This window comes from Acanthochromis polyacanthus, chromosome 11 (assembly GCF_021347895.1).
Source record: "Acanthochromis polyacanthus isolate Apoly-LR-REF ecotype Palm Island chromosome 11, KAUST_Apoly_ChrSc, whole genome shotgun sequence".
NCBI lineage: Eukaryota > Metazoa > Chordata > Actinopteri > Pomacentridae > Acanthochromis > Acanthochromis polyacanthus.
In genome coordinates this window covers 30,780,366-30,805,997 of record NC_067123.1, presented here as the reverse complement: position 1 = coordinate 30,805,997, position 25,632 = coordinate 30,780,366, and the positions used below count along the sequence as shown (strand labels likewise).

Genomic DNA, 25,632 nt, shown 5'->3' with positions numbered 1-25,632 from the left:
TTATTTTTTTATTTTTATTTTTTTTCTCCCGGAAAGTAAATTGGCTTTTTGGCGGCCTTATCATACTCCAAAACGCATGAAATTTGGCATGCACATCAGGACTGGCGAAAAAATTTGATATTTCATGGGAGTTGCGCATGCGCGTGGCAAAATGGCTCTATAGCGCCACCTGCAAAGTTGAAAAAGTAGTCATTAGGCCAACTTCCACAATATTTCATGTACAGCTATAATATTTGGTGGGCATATGCAGAACATCAGGACACACCAAAAAGTCAATTACAGCCACGCCCTAAACCCAACAGGAAGTTGGCCATCTTGAATTTGCTGTAAATTTTTCAAACTTAATCGCTCCTCGGGAAATGAATTGCCTTTTTGGGGGCCTTATCATATCCCAAAACGCGTGAAATTTGGCATGCACATCAGGACTGGTAAAAAATTTGATATTTTATGGGAGTTGCGCATGTGCGTGGCAAAATGGCTCTATAGCGCCACCTGCAAAATTGAAAAGTGGTCATTAGGCCAACTTCCACAATGTTTCATTTACAGCTACAATATTTGGTGGGCATATGCACCACATCAGGACACATCAAAAAGTCAATCACAGCCACGCCCTAAACCCAACAGGAAGTCGGCCATCTTGAATTTGCTGTAAATTTGTCAAAATTAATTTCTCCCGGCAAATGAATTGCCTTTTTGGGGGCCTTATCATATCCCAAAACGCGTGAAATTTGGCGTGCACATCAGGACTGGCGAAAAGTTTGATATTTTATGGGAGTTGCGCATGTGTGTGGCAAAATGGCTCTATAGCGCCACCTGCAAAATTGAAAAGTGGTCATTAGGCCAACTTCCACAAAGTTTCATTTACAGCTACAATATTTGGTGGGCATATGCACCACATCAGGACACACCAAAAAGTCAACACAGCCACGCCCTAAACCCAACAGGAAGTCGGTCATCTTGAATTTGCTGTACATTTGTCAAAATTAATAGCTCCTAGGGGGTAAGTCTGAGAGAACTGAAATTTGGCCAGTACATGCACCAGACCTTTCTGATGAAAAGTTATCAAAAACTCAACCAGAATCCAAAAGGTGTGGCCATGGCGGAGCCTCAAAAAACTGATCCTTCGCCATGAAACAGGAAGTGGTGTCTAATTCTTCTCAACATGCTCCAATCTGCCTGAAACTTTACATGTATGATGACAGTCCTGTCCTGATGTCATCCACATAGGGATATTCATTGACAGTCATAGCGCCACCTTGTGGTTTCAGGAAATAGACATCTTTTACACTTTCATGCCCTATTGTTACCCAGTTGATCATATTCACTTCAAATGCGGTGACAACAGGCTGAACACATTGATGATCCATCCCAGTGAAAATGGTGACTTGTCATCAAAGGGCGTGTCTGTGGCGGCCAAACCAATTTCGATGTTTCGCCATGAAAATGTAACGATTCATATCTCGGCTGAACAAGATCCTATCTGCCCCAAACTTCACATGATGGACACCAGGTCCAGTCTGAACACATCTACACTCATAAATTCCGCAAAGGTCATAGCGCCACCTGTTGGTAATAGTAAGTTTAAGGCCTGATATTTTCAGGTACAATGGCCCCAAACTTGGTGATATCATGCTGGAAATTGGTCAGTCGAGTCTTCACCTCTTGACAATCCCACACTGTGAAGGGTGTGACATTTCATGCAACGCTGTTGCCGTAGCAACCAAATATCGCCATGCAAAACAAAGTGCTGTTTGACAGGTTAGAAATACTCCAATGCTCACTGAAATTACCACACACATCACCATCGACCCAAGGAACGACACCGTATGCATCTCGGCACTGCACATGCTATAGCGCCCCCTACAGTATTTTTACCAAACAGCCCCCCCAGCACGTTTCACCTACATCCATGAAATTTGGGAGGCTTATAGAGCACATCAGGACGTACAAAAAAGCCTCTTGGAGCCATATCCTAAACCCAACAGGAAGTCGGCCATCTTGGATTAATTGTGAGATTTTTGATGATTTTTCTCATTTTTGAGAGTTAATACCTCCTAGGGGATAATTCCAGGAGACCTGAAATTTTGTCAGTCCACACAGCAGGACTTGGTGATGAAAAGTTATCAAAAGTTTAACCAGAAGCCAAATGGCGTGGCCATGGCGACCATCAGAGTTTTGATGCTTTGCCATGAAACAACAACTGCTGTATAACTCTCTTCTGCATGCTCCAATCTGCCTCAAACTTTCCATGTGTGGTCACAATCCAATCCTGATCACATCTACAGGCCAACAGACACTCTCAGTTGCAGCGCCACCTGTTGGAGGGACAGTAAATGCTGTATAACTGGCCTCTACATGATCAAATCAGCCTGAAACTTTTCATGAGTGATCAGAGTCCAACCCTCATCACATCCACTGTTTGAAATACACTCTGAGTTACAGCGTCACCTGGTGGTGGATGGGCAGGAAATGCTGTATAACTAGTCTGAACATGCTCCAATCTGGCTGAAATTTTACGTGTGATTAAACCAGGCGTAAACTAATCGTGACGTCACCCGTTGGTTTCAATGGCGAGAAAATGAAGCCCGGATTTTGCTACTTCCTGGTCGCCGTTTTGGATTTTTTGGAGCCAGTGACGTAAAAAGCGTCATCAAACAGACTGGACCGGAGAGCAACTAGGGGCAGGATTGGCTGAGAACTCTCTTATCCCGCCCACGTTTTGCCGCAGAGGCTTCTGTTGCTGTCTATCAAGTATAGCCACGCCCCCTGGCTCCGCCAACTTTAATGATTTATTTAAAATTCAGTATTGATTTATTTTAAGATCGGCCACCTGATCTCTCATTTTGACCATGAAAACTAACGGGGAAAAAATCCTGAGCTGTAGAAAATCAGTCTATCACATTTTATTTTTTCCAAAAATGAATTGGGGTCTATGGAGAAAAAGCTTTTTGGAGCCAGCCCTAGCGGACGGTGTGATATTGCAAGTTTTTGACACTTCCGGGTTTGCTTCAATTCTGGAGCCAGATGCTACGTCCATTATATATACAGTCTATGGATTAAACTCTGGTCCAGATGTGATTCAGAGGCCGGCACACACTCTCAGTCACAGTGCCACCTGGTGGACGTGCATGGATTCGCCGACCAGCGTGGATGCGAGGACCCGCCCATCGCTGCTTGCAGCTTTAATTTTTTTAAAAATTACAATACATTTCTTTCAAAGGTGCAAAAATGCAACACTGGGTCTTAATGGGTGCTACTTACTGTATTTACACAGGAGGCCCCATCACAGGTCATGAGTAAATTCATCAATTGTGCCATATGTACAGTGTCTATACTGTATTTATACAGTAATGGAACAAATGATCAGACCACCCTTGTTTTCTTCAATTTCTTGTTCAGTTTAATGCCTGGTACCAATAAAGGTATATTACTTGAAGAATACAATGAATACGACAAAAAAATGCAGCTGATTCCATCATACTTTATGTCCTATCTGACATGCTTCAGCTTCATTGTATTCCAGGGTATATAAGGGGACATTTCATGTCATCAGCAGGACTGCACATGCAAAGGCCTAGAGTTGTTTCCTGCTGACATTCAGCACAACTCAAAAGTTTTCAGCTCTCATATAACGCCTAAAACAGAAGAATTATGTGAAGCCACAACGGCAGTGTTACGTCCCATGAACTAGGAGATGAGGGGAGTTACAAGTAGTAAAAATGAATATATACAGAGCCAGGGAAAACTGGGTGTAACAACAGAGAGGAATTTATTTGCCACAAAGGAAAAACAAGAGCTCAACACAAAACAGACTTCACAAATCCAACACTGGGCGCCCAACACGCAGCCCCTCAGTAAGTAGACTCTTGGTCTTAAACAGAGCGCGAGGAAACACCAGCTCCACACTCTGGCAGCTGATCTGGCCCACTGGCAACGATGATCAGGCTGTCCTCCCCATTTAACCATCCCGACTGATGGTAAGCAGCCACAGATGCACCTAACCACTCCTACCTGGTGTAACCTAGGAACAGGGAAAAATATAAGGGAAACACAATCCTACTTACACACACCACAGAACATAACAGTAATTACTAATTGATACTGCTTTGTGTTTGCAAAAACTGACTGAACACTTCAGCTAAAACTGTTCCATTGCCACCGAACATCCAGCTTCACGTTCCAACAACAGTGGCATGGGACAACATTGATCGCAATGAAGAGACACCATCTGGGCCTGGAACATCACACAGGGTAAATGAGATAATTGTGCAACCAAAGGTGTATGGCTCAGTGCCTGAGCCCAAACCCACAAATGTCATCCAAAAAGACTAGAGATGACTACTGAACCAGGAGAGGTGTTTACTCCAGTTTATAGTGGAGGAGAACACAATGGTCCTGCCCCAAGGCCACATGTTGCCTTAGAATGTGAGAAAGTACCGAGAGATGCTCAAGCAAAACAACCTGCTCTGGTTGGTAGCTCGCATGCATTGTTCCTCCAGAAAAACTGTAAATGGATGGACAGGAAGTTCTGACACAAAGTCTGAAGATGTGCTGATGAAGCTAGTAGTGACCCTACTATCCCTGTTGCAACAAAATCTCCTTCTTCTCAATCACCACCGAGTTGCCCACTCATGCTTCCCGGCTTGGTCTCTGTTTACAACTTTTGCCGCAAGGTGCGCATGCCCACTGTTTTTTCTTCTGTTTGCGCATGTTTCCGTCATATCGTAACAGCGCCCCTTGAGGTCTGGCATGTGTTTGGGGCAACTGGCCCCCCCCCGCATCAAAGTCCGCCCTAATGTGCTTTTTTTCCCACACTGACCAGCTCGGATAGTCTCAACGAGTGTCCCACAACATACTAGAGATGAGAAGTAAACGAAAACCTCCACATTACCTGGCGATCGCTTTTTGTTGTGGTCTGTATCCAAATCTCGGGACGCTAGAAAGCAAATCTCGTTCCGAAGATTTGATCCGGACATATACAGTGGTATGCAAAAGTTTGGGCACCCCTGATCATTTTGAAGATTTTCCTTTATAAATCACTGGTTGTTCGGATCAGCAATTCCAGTTAAATATATCATATAGCAGACGAGCACAGTGATATTTGAGAAGTGAAATTAAGTTTATAGGATTTACAGAAAGTGTGCAATAATTATTTTTAAAAAGTAGGCAGGTGCATAAATTTGGGCACCCCAACAGAAAAATTACATCAGCGTTTAGTAGATCCTCCTTTTGCAGAAATAACAGCCTCTAAATGCTTTCTGTAGCTTCCAATGAGGGTCTAGATTCTTCTTTACAAAACATCTCCAGTTCAATGAGGGTCTGGATTCTTCTTTACAAAACATTCCGTTCAGTCAGGTTTGATGGTTTCTGAGCATGGACAGCCCACTTTAAATCACACCACAGATTTTCAATAATATTCAGGTCTGAGGACTGAGATGGCCATTCCCCAACATTGTACTTGTTCCTCTGCATAAATGCCTGAGTAGAATTTGAGCAGTGTTTATGGTCGTTGTCTTGTTGAAGTATCAAACCCCACCGCAACTTCAATTTTGTCACTGATTCTTGAACATTGTTCGCAAGAATCTGCTGATACTGACTGGAATCCATGTGACCTTCAACTTTACCAAGATTGCCAGTACCTGCACTGGCCACACAGCCCCACAGCATGATGGAACCACCACCAAATTTTACTGTGGGTAGCAAGTGTTTGTTTTGGAATGCTGTGTTCTTCATCCGCCATGCATACCGCCCCTTGTTATGTCCAAATAACTCAATTTTAGTTTCATCAGTCCACAGCACCTTATTCCAAAATGAAGCTGGCTTGTCCAAATGTGCTTTAGCATACCTCAAGCGACTCTGTGGCATGTTTACAAAAAAGGCTTCTTCTGCATAACTCTCCTATACAGCATCCCGTTGTGCAAAGTGTGCTGAATAGTTGAACGATGCACAGTGACACCATCTGCAGCAAGATCATGTTGTAGGTCTTTGGAGCTGGTCTGTGGGTTGAGTTTGACTGTTCTCACCATCCTTCGCCTCTGCTTTTCTGAGATTTTTCTTGGCCTGCCACTCCGGGCCTTAACTAGAACTGTGCCTGTGGTCTTCCATTTCCTCACTATGTTCCTCACAGTGGAAACTGACAGCTGAAATCTCCGAGCCAGCTTTTTGTATCCTTCCTCCAAACCATTATGTTGAACAATCTTTGCTTTCAGGTCATTTGACAGTTGTTTTGAGACTCCAATGTTGCCACTCTTCAGAGAAGATGCAAAGAGGAGAACAACTTGCAATTGACCACCTTAAATACCCTTTCTCATGGTTGGCTTCACCTGTGTATGTAGGTCAAGGGTCAGTGAGCTTACCAAACAAATTTTGTGTTCCAATAATTAGTGCTAAAGGTATTCAAATCAATAAAACAACAAGGGTGCCCAAATTTATGCACGTGCCTACGTTTGTTTAAATAATTATTGCACACTTTCTGTAAATCCTATGAACTTCATTTCACTTCTCATATATCACTCTATTCGTCTGCTATATGACATATGACATAACTGAAATTGCCGATCCGAACAACCAGTAATTTATAAAGGAAAATCCTGAAAATTCATCAGGGGTGCTGAAACTTTTGCATACCACTGTAACTTGAAGTACTTGACTAAAGAACCAGAAAAATTTTTAAAGCTTTCTCGGATAGAGGTTTAGGTTATGGTATGACAGCACCCTCTTTCCCTTTGTTCCTTGGTAATAAAACAAATCTGTCCATACACCTGAAGAGCCAAGAGTTTTGTGACAGGGCTCCCAAGTGCAACCATTGTGGTGACATATGCAACCCAAAATCTGTCAAGTGCAAATAAACATTTTCATTGGTCAAACCGGTATGCCTGAAATTTAGCACGTTTGCCTGTGTCTTTGAGCAGTGCACGGAGGTAGACAAAATTACTTGGCTTTCAACTTGATAAATCTGACGTGAGAACACTGTATTTCGCTCTTTTTAATGTAACCACCTGTCAGAATGCACTGGAATACTGAGCAGGGACTCGAGAGCTCTGGGGAACATTAGTAAATGTTGCGTTTGCCACTAGTTTGCATGTGAGGTGTTTAGAGGGCATCTGGTAAATTTTAGTTTCACAGACCAACCTACGTGTCACCCTTCTGCTCTAAAGTTTATGAATCTCTAAATTCACATTAGTCACACTGCACCAAACACCACAACACATAAATGGTTACCCATGGCGACCCTGAATAGATAAAATGAAAGCATTATGCATTGCATTATTGACAACTAGTGTGGCCAAAGCATAACTGGAACAGTGCGTTTGCTGTCAGAGCAGCAATGTTCTGAACTTCAGTACCTTGTCTCCAAGAAACTTGTCCTGTTCTCTGCAGGTGCTTGCCCAGCAGAGCAGCCCCCCTCCACACAATGTTTCATTCTGATGAAAAAAGAACAATAAATATACAAAATATTTTCTGTACCTTTATTGCTGATTTACACTCATTTACATGAGGGTTTAGAAATTACCAACATGTATAGGAACTGACAAAAATGATTGCACTTACTATTACTCACCAAAGAATACAGCAGAGTTACACATATAATTGCCAAAAATATTTGCGCACCCCATCCAAATAATCAGAATCAGGTGTTCCAATCATTTCTGTTTCAATCACAGGTTATAAAATCAAGCACCAAGGCATGCAGACTGCTTATACAAATATTTGTGAAGACTGGGTCGCTCTCAGGAGCTCAGTGAATTCCAGTGTGGAACTGTGATAGGATGCCACCTGTGCAACAAATTCAGTCGTGACATTTCCTCGCTCCCAAATATTTCACAGTCAACTGTCAGCTGTTTATAAGAAAATGGAAGTGTGTGGGAACGACAGCAACTCAGCCACCAAGTGGTAGGCCACATAAACTGACGGAGGGGGGTCAGCGGATGCTGAGGTGCATCGTGCCACGAGTGTCCATTTGATCTTATATTGATCTTATATACTGACTGGAAGCCGGAAGCATGGACATTACAGCATCAAGGACAGGATTTCATCACACTAACACCATATAACTATTGGTTAGTTTACTCACTTTCAGCACTGGCCTCATCAGGCTCATCAATTTGTCCCCCTATGTGTGATGTCCCCAAGGTAAAATGGCAGCTATATTTGTGCAAAAAGGAAGAGCTTTTATACAAAGATGTATCTAGGTGACCAGACATGACCCTAGTCCAGGTTAAATGGTCAGAAATGAACCGGGAAATCTTTGAGGTGGACGCACAGATTAAAAAAGTAGAGAAAGAAGCATAGCTGTTGTGCTCCTCTCGGCCTGCAATACGCAGTCCATCACGTTAGTTCTGATTACTGACTGCCTTGAGGCTGTTCTTCCTCTCTCATCCGTCCTTCTCATTCTTTGTTTACCACATAGAGGTTGATTTATAGTCGACTGCACTTGGCAGATTTGGATGGGCGTGGGCGAGATACAGCAGCTGAAGGGGAGAGAGAGAGAGAAAGAGAGAAAGATGAGGAGGAAGGAGGAGAGAAGGGGAAGCGAAAGGCCAAATTGGAGCAATGTAATGAGGAAAGAGAAACAGAGAGATGAGCAGAAAGGAGGAACAAAATACTCAGGGCTGGATGCGAATAGCAGTAAGAAGGGCGAGATTTACAGGATAGAGGACGAGGAGGGAGTTTGGTGAGGAAAGAGGGAGAGGTGTTGCACTGGCCTCAGGTGTCTCACTCTGATTTGTATCTTTTATGGTGCGTCTTCATGTCAGAACACAAGGTCTCATGCTGCAGTCCCTCTGGCTCAGACTCTCTTGTGTGTTGCTTTCTCATCCCCTCATTATGTTTACTTGTACATTTAGTCCTATCAGTCTTTAAAAATAGCTCGGGTTAGAAATCATTATAAGACATTATGTAGAAGTTATTGGTCCCTTTGGCAAGCAGAACTGTTACAGGTTTACTGATCACTAAACCAGATAGGGGTTATGTTTATAGCTTAATAAGATATACTGAGCGGAAAATGATGAATGAAAATGTACAATAATATGGGATGCCTTTTTTACAGAATGTTCAAAAGAATCATGAGAAAAATGCTGTGTACAATAAGAATAGCTACTTTAAATGTTGAAAACTAAAAAAATATGATTGTAAACCAGGGTCAGAGATGAGCAGGGCTGTGAGCAAAAAAATATGTTGGTAAAGCATCCTTTATGTCATGTTTTAGGAATTATAAATTTCTGGTAGCTGAAGACATTTTGTGTTCAACTCTTCATTTATTTATTTTTTTGTTTGTTTTTAGGTCTGGACATGGTGGACTATCATAGATCACTATGAGGGGACTATAAGTTAGTCTACCAAAAAACATGAGCATGTGTTGGAATTACACAAACTAGTGTGTTGAATTTAAAATAATCCTTTGTGTGCCAAAATGCAGTTCAGATGTATCGATAATTCATTAACAAGACTAAGAGTCTGCAACAACATTGGCTGTCTTGCCGGTTTTTGGCCATAAAGCAAATTAAAGAATCCCTTCAGTGACAATCGGCATCTCCTTATGCTGGAAGACATATCATTAGCAAATAAGCAATCAGTGCAGTGAATCAGTCCACAAATATTCAGATCTTCAGGTTTCATGTGAAACAAAACTAACAAATTATTCCAATCAAATTGTGTGGTGGGACATTCTGTGTCATTCCTCTTCAGAATTGGTTTCCATTTCAAACACATATGGAGGTTTAAGCATAGATTAATACATACATACATTTTACAGTACATATACACGACCACTCAAAAGTTTGCGGTCACTAAGAAATGTCCTTATTTTTGAAAGAAAACCATTTTTCTCAATGAAGATAAGATTAAATGAATCATAAATCCAGCCTAGAAATTGTTAATGTGGTAAATAACTGTTCTAGCCTGAAATGAATGATTTTTAATGAAATAGCTACACAGGGGTACAGAGGAACATTTCCAGCAACTGTCACTCCTGTGTTCTAATGGTACATTGTGTTAGCTAATGGTGTTGAAAGGCTAATTGATGATTGGAAAACCATGTGCAGTTATGTTAGCACATGAATAAAAGTGTGTATTTTTATAGAAAACATGAAATTGCATGGGTTGCTCCAAACTTTGAACAGTAGTGTATACATGTAAAACAGTATACAAAGATCATTGAGCCCTCCATGACGACCCCCATCGATTTCCTGATGAGCAGCCGACCTCAGCTTTGGGAATGGCTGACTAACATTCGTCTGATCCAAAAATGAGTAAAGAGATGGACCATGAGTGGAGCTGTGGCAGCCATGCCAGCATCTCTTGGCCATAGACTGTCTTGTCGCAATACCCATCTATTAAAGCAGCCACACCTTTAAATATGGATGATTTAAAACATTAATGTGATGTAAAAAAATCACTTCTGTACAGCTGTCACAAGGGAGCAGGGGGAGGTTGTACCAGGCTGTAAACAGCCTTAAGTGGCCTGTTGAGGAATGCAGTGATTTACACTTCAGATTTGGCTCCATTTTTCAGCTCTGGAATTTGCTACTTACAGTGTCTGAACAGAGTGAGATTGAGGGATGAGTGGAGATAGAGACAGAGATTACATAGATCCCTGCTTTCTGAGGAAGCAATGGTGTAAAATTACATTCAGGTAATTTTAAAGCAAGGAAGAGATTATTTCATGGAGAAAGAACTTCTAAATAAGTAACATTAAATGCAAATATAAGATTCTAGGTGTGTAATCAGTTACTGGAAAAACACTTCAAATGTTTAACCTGATGATTGAGGACCACTAAATGTCTCCTGATAGGGATGTGAATCAGTGTACCAACTTCCATCCATCCAATAGTTGTTGAGACACACAAGCAAATATAGCCACCTCATGGTGGCCATAGAGGAAAGTTAGGAGACCATTAAAGTCGGTATTATCCATCTTGGAGACCAGAGATGTACATAAGCCCGATAGTACATAGCCCATATTTTGAGATTTCCTGATTTTACAGCGATGCTGATGTTACAGCATTTGTTGAGAAATTGTATCCGTTTTCGAGGTTTAACAACCTTTTTTTTCTCTCTGTCTCCCATCCCACAGCTGGCCAGTTGAGTCAGTCAGCCCATTTCTCCCTTCAGCTGCCCTACACTGTCCTGGGCCTTGGACGAAGCGCGAACTTCCTCGACCACCTTTTTGTTGGCATCCCCCGCCAGCCTGGAGAGACGGTGAGGAAATATGAGACAGTTATATGGTCTCAACACCCTGCAGCGTTATGTGTTGTGCATGTGCATGTTATGTATGGATACTGAATTGCGTGTAAATTACTCTTATAAAGATCTGTTGATCAGTTCATCACTTTGGGTAAGCCTTTGTTTTGCTAGCATTGAAATAACCGTTTCCTCCCATGCTTTTATTTTGAAGGCATATTTTTAATGTTATGGGCTTTTATTTTGTCACCATTCCAGTGGCAGAGTAAGTATTTATCTAAGAAGCGGTTTCTTGACATGACGAAGACACTGCCGAAAAGTCAGAAAATTCACGTAAAGATGAAAGAAAACGGTTACACGCTGTTGCTGTCCAACCCAACAGATATGTGTAAACTTATAAGCACCTACCCTGCAATGGGACAAGCTCTATGATGTTTCCTGAAGAAAGGAGTCAAGGACAGATAGTTGAATTTGGTTTTCAAAATAAAGGCTGACAGCTGACATAAATAAAGGATTTGTGAAACATCAGGAGCTTCACCATTGTCTGGCTGGGGTTTGCTACAGTACATGATCTAAATATGTAACGGGCGCAGGAATTGATGGTACTAAGAAACACCCACAGTTTATTCAGTTATTTCTTGTTTGATTTCCAACTGATAAATCACAGTCAGTTTGTAATAGGATCGCAATCATGTGATCGTCAGCAAGTAACTGACACAATGTTCACGTCACGGTTACAGCGACATTGTAACAGCAGCTATATTTTTGAAACTTTTCAACCTTTCGCCACATTTCAGGCTTCAAACATACAAGATATAAAATTTAAATTTTTTGGTCAAGAATCAACAACAAGTGGGACACAATCGTGAAGTGAACGAAATGTATTGGATTTTTAAAACTTTTTTAACAAATAAAAACCTGAAAAGTGAGGCGTGCAATCTTAATTCGGCCCCCTTGCATTAATACTTTGTAGCGCCACCTTTTGCTGCAATTACAGCTGCAAGTCGCTTGGGGTATGTCTCTATCAGTTTTGCACATCGAGAGACTGAAATTCTTGCCCATTCTTCCTTGCAAAACAGCTCGAGCTCAGTGAGGTTAGATGGAGAGCGTTTGAACAGCAGTCTTCAGCTCTGCCCACAGATTCTCGATTGGATTCAGGTCTGGACTTTGACTTGGCCATTCTAACACCTGGATACATTTATTTGTGAACCATTCCATTGTAGATTTGGCTTTATGTTTTGGATCATTGTCCTGTTGGAAGATAAAGCACCGTCCCAGTCTCAGCTCTTTTTGCAGACTCCAACAGGTTTTCTTCCAGAATGGTCCTGTATTTGGCTCCATTCATCTTCCCATCATTTGAACCATCTTCCCTGTCCCTGCTGAAGAAAAGCAGGCCCAAACCATGAGGCTGCCACCACCATGTTTGACAGTGGGGATGGTGTGTTCAGGGTGATGAGCTGTGTTGCTTTTACGCCAAACATATCGTTTTGCATTGTGGCCAAAAAGTTCGATTTTGGTTTCATCTGACCAAATGTTTGGTGTGTCTCCCAGGTGGCTTGTGGCAAACTTTAAACGAGATTTTTATGGATATCTTTGAGAAATGGGTTTCTTCTTGCCACTTCTTCCATAAAGGCCAGATTTGTGCAGTGTACGACTGATTGTTGTCCTATGGACAGACTCTCCCACCTCAGCTGAAGATCTCTGCAGTTCATCCAGAGTGATCATGGGCCTCTTGGCTGCATCTCTGATCAGTCATCTCCTTGTTCGAGGTGAAAGTTTAGAGGGACGGCCAGGGCTTGGTAGATTTGCAGTGGTCTGATACTCCTTCCATTTCAATATGATTGCTTGCACAGTGCTCCCTTGAGATGTTTAAAGCTTGGGAAATCTTTTTGTATCCAAATCCGGCTTTAAACTTCTCCACAACAGTATCTCGGATGTGCCTGGTGTATTCCTTGGTCTTCATGATGCTCTCTGCACTTTAAACAGAACTCTGAGACTATCACAGAGCAGGTGCATTTATACGGAGACTTGATTACACACAGGTGGATTCTATTTATCATCATCAGTCATTTAGGAAGACATTGGATCATTCAGAGATCCTCACTGAACTTCTGGAGTGAGTTTGCTGCACTGAAAGTAAAGGGGCTGAATAATATTTGCACACCCCACTTTTCAGTTTTTATTTGTTAAAAAAGTATAAGATATCCATTAAATTTCATTCCACTTCACGATTGTGTCCCAATTGTTGTTGATTCTTGACAAAAAATTTAAAATTTTATATCTTTATGCTTGAAGCCTGAAATGTGGTGAAAGGTTGAAAAGTTCAAGGGGGCCGAATACTTTCACAAGGCACTGTATTTCTTTCAAGGACTGTGAGACTGGTTTGATGGGTATTTTGTGAAAATGCTGAAGTGGGGTTTCCCACTATCTATTTTCTTATCAAGTTGAAATGCTGAACATGCTCATCAGTGTGTGCCTAATCTTGCAAAACACTTAATGCTTGGTTCAGATTCAGATTCAGATATATTTTATTTATGCACAGAGAAAGATAAATACATTCTACCAAGGCAGTTTACAGCAGATGTACATGAAAGGGAACCCCAGGGAAGCAAAAGTGCTCATAATTAGGGGGACCCAAGCAACCGAAAACATCATCACCCACATTCGCCCTCAATCCCACCCCCAGCGCCCCACCCCATCAACATACACCACACACCATACACAAGCACCCATGCAAGCATACACATGATCATGCATATACACATACAGACAGCATAATTTCCAAACAATACATGGTCTTGTCAGAGATTGTACAAAACAGTAGTTTTTTCTAACTGTTTTTGAAAGTTTTAAGTTTTTTGTTTTTTTTTACTCAAGCAGCAGTTGATGCAGGAAAGTATGGGATGCTTGCTGTTTTATATCAATTAGCTGTTCAAATTTGTGTTAAAATTTTTGCACATGAGCATAGCACATAAGAATATGCAAGAAACCTGTAATTTGCATAATTATTTTGTCTTTTTTTACATTGAAAACAGTTAAAACAGTTCAAAGCAAGAAAGCTCCAATCAGTTCTTCATTTTCACAAATTTTCTAATGGAAAACTTCAGTTTCCTTGTGGATCTCAGTATAGTTCTCTTAAATACAAGCAAGCAGTATTTTTGCAGGATTTTCAATTTCTTTTGCTTCTGCTTCTCCTGCCTAATGAGGACAGGTGAGGTATTTTTCCAGGTGTTGTAAAACAATGTTTTGATTGCAGCTACCTTTGAAGAAGCATATTTTGCAGTCCACGTCTCACTAAAGGCGAGATTGGGCAGTAGAATCGAGGAGTGAAAAATCTTATTTCCATGCTCATACACCAATTTTTCAAAAAAGAATGAAGACTGAGTGTTGACACAGATCAGAAGCAGATAGATTCTTTAATGCAGATAAATACACAGCTATCTTTTAATGTATGTCATCTATGATAAAGGTGCAGTAAAATCCTCACTGGAAACAGAACCACCAACTTGTTTTTTTTTTTTTTTTTTACTCTCTCACACACAGATTTGTTTAGCAACCCCGTGAGTAGACAATGTATGAATGACTTTTGGATACAGTCTATGTGTGCCTCTCCTTATACAACAAGATAGCATTTTACTAATATAGTCTATATTTGATTTTTTTATGGTTTTCATCTACTAAATCATTTACATTTTTACACTTCACTACCTCCAAATATCCGCTGTCTCAGTTGACTCTCTCATGATCTGCACATTCATTTCCAGCTCTGCTTTCTCCTCACATTGCACTTGTCCTCTGAATATTAGCCACGACAGGGCTTTTTCCCCCTCCCGTGTGGTGCCAAGGTTTTCGTCAAGCAGCTGATTAGAATTGCAGATAGCTTGGCCCTCGACTCAGAAGCTATAGTGCACCAAGAATACTCATCTCAAACAAGCTGCTTTATTGTCCCTTTTCCGCATGTTCCTTTTGCTATGGCAAAGGACTGTGATATTTTTTTTCTTTCATTTTTTCCTCCTCCTTACCCATTCCTTCTCCAAAGTGAATTAATGAATGCCTAAAGATGCGACCCATTATGCGGAGTAGATTTTTTCATCCAGGGGACTGAAGAGTCCCCTGTAATGAGCACGAGAAGCTTGTGAAAGCCCTTTGAAAACAGAAGGTTTAGCAATCTGACCACTACACCACTCTGCTTAGTCGACAAGTTTGGATCTTTCTGGTTTGTTACCTCTCTGATCCGTCTTTTTCTCATTTTGCTTCCTTCAGTCTTTATTTCCTTCCCGTTATCTTGCTATCGCCCTCTGTGCCCTTTACAATCTCTCCTTCACAATGAGACTTTCTGTCTGCTGTTTTACAGAAAGGAGAGTTTCTGTAAAATCTGCTTGGATATTTCCATCTTCTGTCCAATCATTCCTCTCTTTTATTCGCCTCTCCTAATCTTTCTCTGTAAATCTCACTCCTCCTGTTCATTTATCTCGACCCCGGGATTCCCTTTGCTGCTCATAGTGGTTTACTTCACTAATCATTCCCCTACCTGTCACTCTCACTCTCTCTCTGTCTCCCTCATCCTCATATCTGCATCCGTTTCCCTCTCTTTCTCATTGTGTGCCAGTTTCCCTGCCTTTGAACCAGAGTGTCTCTCTCTCTGAAGACTTGGGAAACACTTTCTCTTCCAAACAGCCAGATTGGATCTGCTCCCAGGCAGCGGTACTGGAGGCTGACTCGTCTCCAGCTCTGCTTCCCCGCCAGTTGCCCAACCGAAGGCATGCTTCCAAGCCCTAAGCGACAAGGCTGGCGGCGAGAATGTGCTTGTTTTGTAAAAGCAATGCTGTCACGCACACTTATTCAAAAATAGCTGCAAGATGTAGTTCCTTTCAGTTGACTGGCGCTTCCAGATTGTGCCAAATGTACAAAAAGAAATGTTAATTCTCCTAGCTAAAAGCACGATTACGGACATTAAATCATGGATATGATACCCCTCTATTATTAATATGTCTGAACTCCTAATCCCTAATGAGTCCATGTACAACCTTGGATGCCTTAACCGGGGTGAAATCAAGACGAACTCAGAAAAATGTGGATAGGAAAGCTTACGAAGACTGATGATGATGCTGGGCTTTTAGAAATCAAAGCACTGCTGTAGGCAAATGCTAAATAAAGTGTAGGTCTGTCTAATGTCAGATATCATCACTGGATGCTGAGCCCTAAGACAGCAAATAACTAAATGAAACTTGAACTTATGCAAAGACAAACTGCTGTCAAAATGAGAGCTGTAAGCAAGTGTTCTTAAACCGAGCAGTGTAAGTTTTAACAGTTAATTGTGTAGAAAATTTAATTTAAAATTTTGTGCCACTTTGAAGATACTATCTTTAATACTAACTTCAGCTTCATGATCCAAACTGTATTTAAAAGAGACTTTCATTCAACCAGATTCTGCAAGTCTGGCATCAACACACTCTTAAATTTTGCCTCAAAAGTATTGAGGCAAAATTTATGCTCAACTTCTTTAGTAGGAAGTTGAGCATTGAACACAGGAACACCAGTTTATGTGCTTCTGTTTTCTAACAGAATCTCCTAATGGTCTACCTTGTCCAATGCTCCACCTCGTCACCCTGAGACAGATAGTTGCACTTGCTGCCCAATCAAACTCCAGCTTATATGCTGCTCTTCCACTCTGGAAGACGGATCAACAACTTCCCTAATTTCTGTGTTTCTTTCAGTCAGGCTCCAAAACAAATGGTTTCGGAACGCAGCAGAAAGCTCATGCTAATGGCCCCAGTAAGCACTATTCTTAGCTGTTTTGTGCTATTCTTAGCTTTGTTTCCCTGAGCCTCTGCAATGGAGGTGCAAAATTAGCATCCACAGAGGCACAATAGCCTTATTAAAGGGTAATGTAGCAGGTTGAAATAAACCAGAGTTCTCCTGTAAAGGTACACCTTTGATTATTTTGGGTAGTTAGACCAACAACCTGCTGGAAGTTGGAAGGATTGTGTTTGGTTCAAGGGCGTCAGTTTGTTTTTAAAAGTGGGGGGGATGGAGACCACAGCACTTTGAGAAAATGTCGAAGAACGGCGGCAAAATGCCACAAGCTGGGCTCAAACTCACAACCACCGCACCAAAGGCGGAGGCTCAACCTGTTAAGCTATCGGTACATATAGGTAGAGGGGTCTGTGGGCCGCTAATTCTCCCAGGCCGAAATTTTGCCCCTGCATGCCTCTGGTCGGAGCTTCCACTTGGCACGGGCACAAATTTAGCATCTGCCCATTTTTTTTTAACCTCACGAAGGTGTGCTGCATGTCTGTGCAACTCTCGGCCGATGTGCGGATGGTGCGTTCAGGAGCGTCGGAATTTTCTATACTGCTGAAAATAACTGGGTTTACAATGGCTTACATGTGAAGAATTTGAATGTGTTGGAGACAAAATGACCCCTGACAAAAAGTGGGGGGACACGTCCCCCACCGTCCCCCCCTAAACTGACGCTATGGTTTGGTTATCCCACCCCAGGTCCAACAAAATTGTCTACACTCCCAAACTGTCACAGAAAAGTGAGAAGAACAATTTGCCCCCTAACCCTCATTATCACCACTGAGGTACCCTTCTGCAAGGCCCTTAACCCCACCAGCCCCAGTGGAGCTGCTTGGTGGCCAGCAGATCAGGCTGTGGTTGTACACTGCAGCTTCCAGGAGTGAAGGTGTGAAACTGTGTCGGCATGTTTGAATGTTCATGAAAAAAAACAGCTCGGAAACTTCACAGACTGGACTGGTAACCAAAAATGTATTTATGATCTACCTTATCCAAGATATATTGCCAAAAGTATTCGCTCACTCATCCAAATAATCAGAATCAGGTGTTCCAATCACTTCCATGGCCACAGGTGTAAAAAAAAAATCAAGCACCTAGGCATGCAAACTGCTTTTACAAACATTTGTGAAAGAATGGGTCGCTCTCAGGAGCTCAGTGAATTCCAGCGTGGAACTGTGGGATGCCACCTGTGCAACAAATCCAGTCGTGACATTTCCTCGCTCCCCAAATATTCCACAGTCAACTGTCAGCCTTATTATAAGAAAGTGGTAGTGTGTGGGAACGACATCAACTCAGCCACCAAGTGGTAGGCCACGTAAGTGACAGAGTGGGGTCAGCGGATGCTGAGGCGCATAGTGCCAAGATGTGGCCAACTTTCTGCAGAGTCAATTGCTACAGAACTTCAAACTTCATGTGGCCTTCAGATTAGCTCAAGAACACTGCGCAGAGAGCTTGATGGAATGGGTTTCCATGGCCGAGCAGCTGCATCCAAGCCATACATCACTAAGTGCAATACAAAGCGTGGGATGCAGTGGTGTAAAGCATGCCGCCACTGGACTCGAGAGCAGTGGAGACGCCTTCTCTGGAGTGACCAATTGCGCTTCTCCATCTGGCAATCTGATGGACCAGTCTGGGTTTGGCGGTTGCCAGGAGAACGATACTTGTTGGACTGCATTGTACCAAGTGAAAAGATGGTGGAGGGTGCTTTTCAGGAGCTGGGCTTTGCACGCATTTGTGTGACCTCACAAATGCGCTTCTGGAAGAATGGTCAAAAATTCCCATAAACACACTCCTAAGCCTTGTGGACAGCCTTCCCAGAAGAGTTGAAACTGTTATAGCTGCAAAGGGTGGACTGACGTCATATTGAACCCTATGGATTAGGAATGGGATGTCACGTTCTTATTGTAAGTCATGGCAGGTGAGCGATACTTATGGCAATATAGTGTGTCATTAATGTTCTTAACTCTGCAAGTTGCCTGAAAGACTTATCACTGTGCAGAGCCTATTAAGTGACCAGTCAATCCAAGAATCTGTTCAATGTCTTCAGTGCACTCCCACTTGTGACAAATCCATTTGTATGCTAACTGTAACTTTAACATGATAAATTAAACACAGAAAACAAGGAAACATGAGCTTGCTTTTAATTGACATTTCAGGAATTCAGCTGAATATTTGATGTGTTGTAAGTTTTTGGATTTCTCATATTCCTGTATCTTCCCAAACCAGATCATTTAAATAATTTTATTTATCTCACTGTGGTAACTGTGTTAGCATCTCTTTATTGTTTTTTCTTTCTTTCTTTCTTTTCTCTTTGCTTTTCTAATTTGACTCAGTGCCATTAAAAACGTTGTTGCCCTTCACTGGTCAGTCAAACATAAATGTAGGTTAAACATTCACTCTCTGTACCAGTTTCAAGTAAGATTGTATTATTCTATCGGATACTATTGGAATAGTGCTATATACTATTCCAAAAAGTCACAAGAAAGAATGTAATAGCAAAAAATGTTGCAAGAAGTATTGCATAAAATATATATATTTTATATATTATAAATATGCTGTAATACTCTACTAATATCCAACAATACATTGTAATCTTTACATTAATCTCCATCTTGTCCTACTTTATATGTTCGAGCTGCAGAATCTGTTTGTCTTTCGCTCACAACCTGTTTCTTCAGATGTGATGTTGTCAGTCTATTACTGGAATTACCTGACGTTACTGAGAGTTTGTGTGTACTTTCATGTGCATACTTGTGCACAGTTAGTGGTTGCATTTTTCTCCCGTGAATTCAGTGTTCAAAGCAGACCCCTGCTCTGCTGTGATGAGTTGCATTACAGGATGAGGAAAAAACTGTGTGTATTTTATCAAGTCAGAGACTGAGATTATTACTTCTGCAGAAGGCTGAACTATTTCGCAAACTGCCACAGAAATACTTAATCATACATGCAAATATACACACCCACGTGCACACAAACGTACACACACTAGGAAAAAGAACACTGTTGCTCACCATAGCCAGGGCAATTTATTTCATGTAGCAGGCTGACTGTGTCTTAAATGCACGGCTTAAAAATAGCCACTTCACAATAGCTAAAGGAAACCATGGGACCCTATTACTCTGCCTCAGAGGATTTAACATACATATTCAGAGTGTGTGGTCTATATGTGTATCTTATGGAATTCTGTATGTGATTGCATATGTGGTACTGTTGTGTATGGGCATTTTTGTGCATACTGAATCCATGTGTTATAATTCTCTTTTCAGGGAATAAGGAAGCAGGAGTGGACAGCCATCATTCCCAACTCTCAGCTCATTGTCATGCCCTTCCCACACAATAAGCCTCGCAGGTACTTACACTTATACCAGTAATTACAGTAATGTCATGTAATATTAATACATAGAGCCATCATAAGTAGCCAGTTACATCTTTCCTAGTGGTGTGAATTGCTGGAGGAACTTGTTGACGCTCGTTGCTATGGACAACCATTCAATACTTCAACCACCTCATCTGATCCCTCTTCATGGCAGGGTACTGTTAGCCCAGCTCAATACAGATGTGTCTTTGTGCCGTCTCTTCACACAATGATGCCCAGATGTAGCACACACAAACATGCACACTCAATATCACCTCACAGCATCTGCTCTCATGTTATCGTCCCACTGTTCGCATGTTGCCTCAAATCACAGGAGGAGCTCCAGATGGGCTATTCAGCTCAGACAAACACAGACACAGATGCACTTTTCTCCATATAGGCACAATCGCACTTGTGTACTTACCGAGGCTTGCCAGGTTTGCCAGCACAGACACACACTATTAATGAACAAATGTCTAAATTAAAAAAACAGGTGCCTTTGTATTCTTCTCACATATAGTCTGAGACAACAAATCGCGGACATGATAAGTCTAATATGTCAAAGTGGTTGGGTTTCTGGAAATACATAAAAATTCATGGAAACTGGAAACAGAAGAGCTCCTTTACTGCTCAACTGCAACAAGAAAGTGAAGAGATGTTCATGTATTTGTTTGAAACTTAATTAGTTTATTATATAGTTTATTACTTTATTACTCTCTGCCTAATGTTCATCATTTGGTAATTACAGTGTTTTTCTGTCAAATTAAACCAACCCCACCCCCCACCCCCCACCCCACCCCATTATATTCTCTTTAGTTGGAGTGCTAAGTTGTACCTTACTCCAAGCAACAGTGTGTTGCTGACGGCCATTGCACTGATCGGAGTCTGTGTCTTCATCCTCGTCATTATTGGCATCCTACACTGGCAAGAGAAGGTCAGGACCACACACACACACACACTTCCATGCACATCAATACAGTGGTGTGGGGAAGTTGGCTTCTTCCTGGTGTATATATTCTCTCTTTCCCTACTTTTTTACAAGTTTAAAAAGATCCAACTTTATCACAATAAAGTTGTCTCACTAAGACACACACACACTGTCTCCTCCTCTATCTATCGCTCTCTTTCTCCCTGGGCCACAACCTGGAAGGACGTTCAACTGTAATTGCCTTCTTCTGTCCTTTCAGCATGGTAGATCTGCTGTTCATTACTGCCCTAGATGCACCCTCCAGGGAGTCAGTGCCTGTTTTCATGTGTTTTGTGCTTCATCTTCTCCTGATCTTGTTGTTTTCAGCCACACACACTCGCACAGTTTGGTCACAGCAAAATGTATCTCGTCATAACTCAGTCGGGGACACATGGACACAAACATGGTTTGACAACTAATACTTGCAAATCTACATTTTGTGTTTTTTTTTGTTCTGGATTGCTTCGTTTTTCATCTCTACACACTGTGCTAATGCTGTCTGCTAGGCTGAGCTGTGCTGTAAGTTGCTGGCATCTTCGCCAAACCATCTGCTGTGAGAGTATGTGAGCTTAATATTTTCTTGTATGTGTTTGAGTGTGTCTAGCTCATGACGGCATGTGTGCATGGTTACACACACAGAAGAGCTCTAATTGCCCTCGTTTTGGGGAACGTGGGTGTGTGCTTCAGCGTCATCTGAACTGCTGCTGAATCTAAAAAACATGCCTAGTGCCTGATCCAATCGTACAAGATGCACCTAGCAGGCTCAGGTGGTTAGAAGGTGGAGATATGAAGGCTATGTGGAGCGTTTAAGGGAAAAGGAACAAAGAGGAAGGTCTGTGTAAAGAAAATTTAAAGAACACAATTATTTGAGGATTGGAGTCTGGCAGTATACTTCATTTGAAATGAAGGCAAAATAAGGGGTTTGCATTCACAAAGGGACAATGTATTTGACTTTGAACATTGTGATGACATTGTGACAGCTGACCAGTCAGAGTCATCTAAAAATTCTGCCTTGGCCACTGCTCCCCAAATATACTAATACTGGATGTAGTTGCCTTACAGACTAAAGTTTTCTTTTCCTCAGCATACAGTTCAACAATAGGCAAGCCATTTTAACATTTAATGGCTGAGTGAGACTTTTCAAAATTTAAAATACAGATGTCAATGACATTATTTTGACTTGTTATAGTTACACTATGACAAATCAGAATTTTATTCCAGATATATATAACATCATTCTGAGTTATTAAAATGACGCTATAGAGATCTTCAATTGAGATTAGTCCAAATAATAGTTATAGATTTCTCAAACATCATTATGACTAGTCTTAATTGTTTTAAATGACGCTGCTCATGCAAGCATTCCTGTTGGATATTGGCACAGCTAAGCATTTGAACAGTATCAGCAGACAGGTAGTTGCTGTGGTAAATAAGGTTCTTAGAAAATGTCATAAAATAGAAAAGGAATCTCTGTATACATGAACTGTTAAAGTCACCCAATTTTTTGAAGTAAACATTGATATCTGAATTGTTCTTTTTGACTTGGCATCATTGCTATCTGCAAACATATATCCAGTTATTAAATGTAGAAACAGAACATGTACTTTCTTAATACCGAGGTGCACCTGGAATTATCCATCAATCATCTATACACTGATTAATCCTCTTTAGGGTTTCGGGGGGATGGAATCTGTCCAAACTGATGTAGGGTGAAGGCAGGGGACATTGGATATGTCACCAGTCTATCACAGGGCTACATATAGAGACAAACAAGCACACTCACATTTACACCTACGAAAAGTTTAGAGTGACCAATTAACCTCAACATGTCTCTGGACTGCAGGAGGAAGCTGGAGAAGCCAAAGGAAACCCACGCATGCACAGGGAGAACATGCAAACTCCATACAGAAAGACGCGAACCAGGGATCTTGTAGCTGCAAGGCAAAAGTGCTAACCACCAAGTCACTATGCTGCCCCTGCATCTGAAATTTCATGATTAAATAGACATTGATTAGATCTTTTAAAAAAGAAGCATAGAGACCATCTAATGATGGTCTCTATTAAGAGTTTCGTTTTTAGCAACATATACAATATTTAATTTAAATCAAATATTGCACATTTTTTATTGGTGTATAACAGTTTGTAGTATCTCTTTTTTAACTGTGTTGCACCCAACTCAGAGCAAAAAGTTTGCTTTTCAAGTCTTAACAAAACAGCACAGAAGATGGTGACACATCCAGCACTCCCTTTGCATCCAAAAACTAATTTGATTCAAATTGCTAAGTGTATTGTCAGGTTTCTGTGAAGCATAGCCTCAAGCTTCCACTATGTATGCAGCGCTTTTAACAGAATTTTAGATTCAATGACAGGAATTCTCCCTGAAATACTCCATGGGACTCATAGTTGGCTTCTTTTTACTTTTACTTTTATGACTCAGGCTTTGCACTTGTCTTTCACAGTGATAATTAAAGCAGGGAGAGCTTCATGAATATCCCAACTTTAGACATGCTCCAACGTACAGTCTTTTACAGAGCTCTAATTATGTGAAATGTCACTTTCCAGTTAGTAACACAATAACCAGACTCTTTTTTTTTTTTATGTAGACCTAAAATAACCTTAAAGGAAAACAGCCATTTTTTTAATTTTACTAACCCAACAGTGTTCTAAAACTACAATGTTCTGCAGTGTTCCTCTGCCTCTGGAGCTCAGCAGCATTGTCTCCCTCCAGTACCTGACAGTGTACTGCAACACTGTGTTCACATTGATAAATGTCTAAAAAAAAGACTAATGTAGTTTCAGTTGGAGTAACTGAGAGACTCACGTCTGGACAGGCTAATGTGGTGTAACCTTCTGCACCATCAAGGGCATTAATATTGAGGGTAAACCATGTATCATGCATTGCTATGTATTGCTGTCATATCAACTCATATCACCTCTTCCTGCTTCTCTTTTACAGTGGGGCATGCACTAAGGTCAGGGCGAGCCTGCTGATTGACATTTGGCATTTCTGTGAGTTTGCGCTGTTGCACAGGGCAAAGACATGTTGTCCTACCTAGCAAGCTAACAGGGCTTTCACATAAATCATTTGAACTTTAGCTGGGAATATAAAGAAATCAGTATGATAATCATTCACAAAGGAGAAGAATGAGATTTTAAAATATATGATAAAATGTGCAATAAGCATAATGTAGTCAAGCCAAACTAAAATAGTTGACATTAAAGTCCAGTGAGACTTCAGCATACATCACTTTCCACCTGGTTTCATGCCCACCACTGTGTCAGTAAAACCTTTAGATGGACACAAATCAATGCTCTGCTGCTTTATGGCTCGAGCCTCAGGACGACAATTTGATGGTATCCTCTCGATAGTCAATTAGACCAGGTTTCGACAGCAGCACAGCCCAGTGGACTGGTTATCCAAAGGAAAGAACATCACATCAATCCATCTGTTCCCCAAAAACATGTTGCATTAAAAAAAGAAAAAAGCACAACATCAAATCAATACGAGACATGAGCTCCTCTGCTGCAACATTTAGACAACATGCTGGGAATCAAGAAAGAATGACTCCATTCAGATACTTTAAAATTGATGACCTTCCCAAGCCCATCCTCGGTTCATCATTAATCTAACAGATGTCAATGCATTATTGACTACACTGTCAGGAGGCCAGATGACATTGAATCTTTGTTACTCATTTGTGCTCAAATATTGTCAAATGACAAATTCTAAAGAAGTATGACAATACGCTCCATTCCTTAAATGCTAGGTCCCATCAAACCCACCGAGCTATGTTCTGTCATCTATGGTACCCCGACCCGATAATACTGTCATTGACAGTCTTAACTTAGCATGTGATCTGCTTTTCAGGGGAATTGTACAGGTCAATGTATTAAGGCGGCTATTGTGTTTCATTTTAAGAGTTCAGTTGCTGCTGACCAACTAGTGCAGGTACAGTGCTTAATATATTTACTAGACCACTTGTCATAAAAATGAGAAAATACAAATATTTTACAAATCTGTCAAAAACTTGTTTCAAACTGAAAATTATGTTGCTATTTTATTAGGCAAATAACAACTAAATAGTTGTTATTCACATATATTATCCAAAAATGTTAATATTTTGTCAGACCTTATTTGGCCCTGATAACAGCTTGCATTCTTGCTGCCATTGTTTGTATGTATGGTCAAGTTTGTCATTGAGTTCCAAATAGTTTCTAGCTGTTTGCAGAGACTTGCTTTGAATGACACTTTTGAATTCAATAAATCTCAGATCTGTTCAATAGGATTCAAGTCTGGACTTTGACGTGACCAGTCCATCAGTTTCAGTAC

At 41.1% G+C, this 25,632-nt stretch overlaps 1 protein-coding gene across 1 annotated transcript in view; it reads left to right on the top strand.

Moving 5' to 3' along the window:
- Positions 1 to 25,632, top strand: part of itfg1 (integrin alpha FG-GAP repeat containing 1) — a 352,137-nt gene that overhangs the window by 316,654 nt on the left and 9,851 nt on the right. The window contains exons 15-17 of the mRNA XM_051955816.1: positions 11,075 to 11,199; positions 20,247 to 20,329; positions 21,152 to 21,269. Of these exons, the coding sequence (XP_051811776.1) occupies positions 11,075 to 11,199; positions 20,247 to 20,329; positions 21,152 to 21,269 (326 nt within the window). The remainder of the gene's footprint in view (positions 1 to 11,074; positions 11,200 to 20,246; positions 20,330 to 21,151; positions 21,270 to 25,632) is intronic.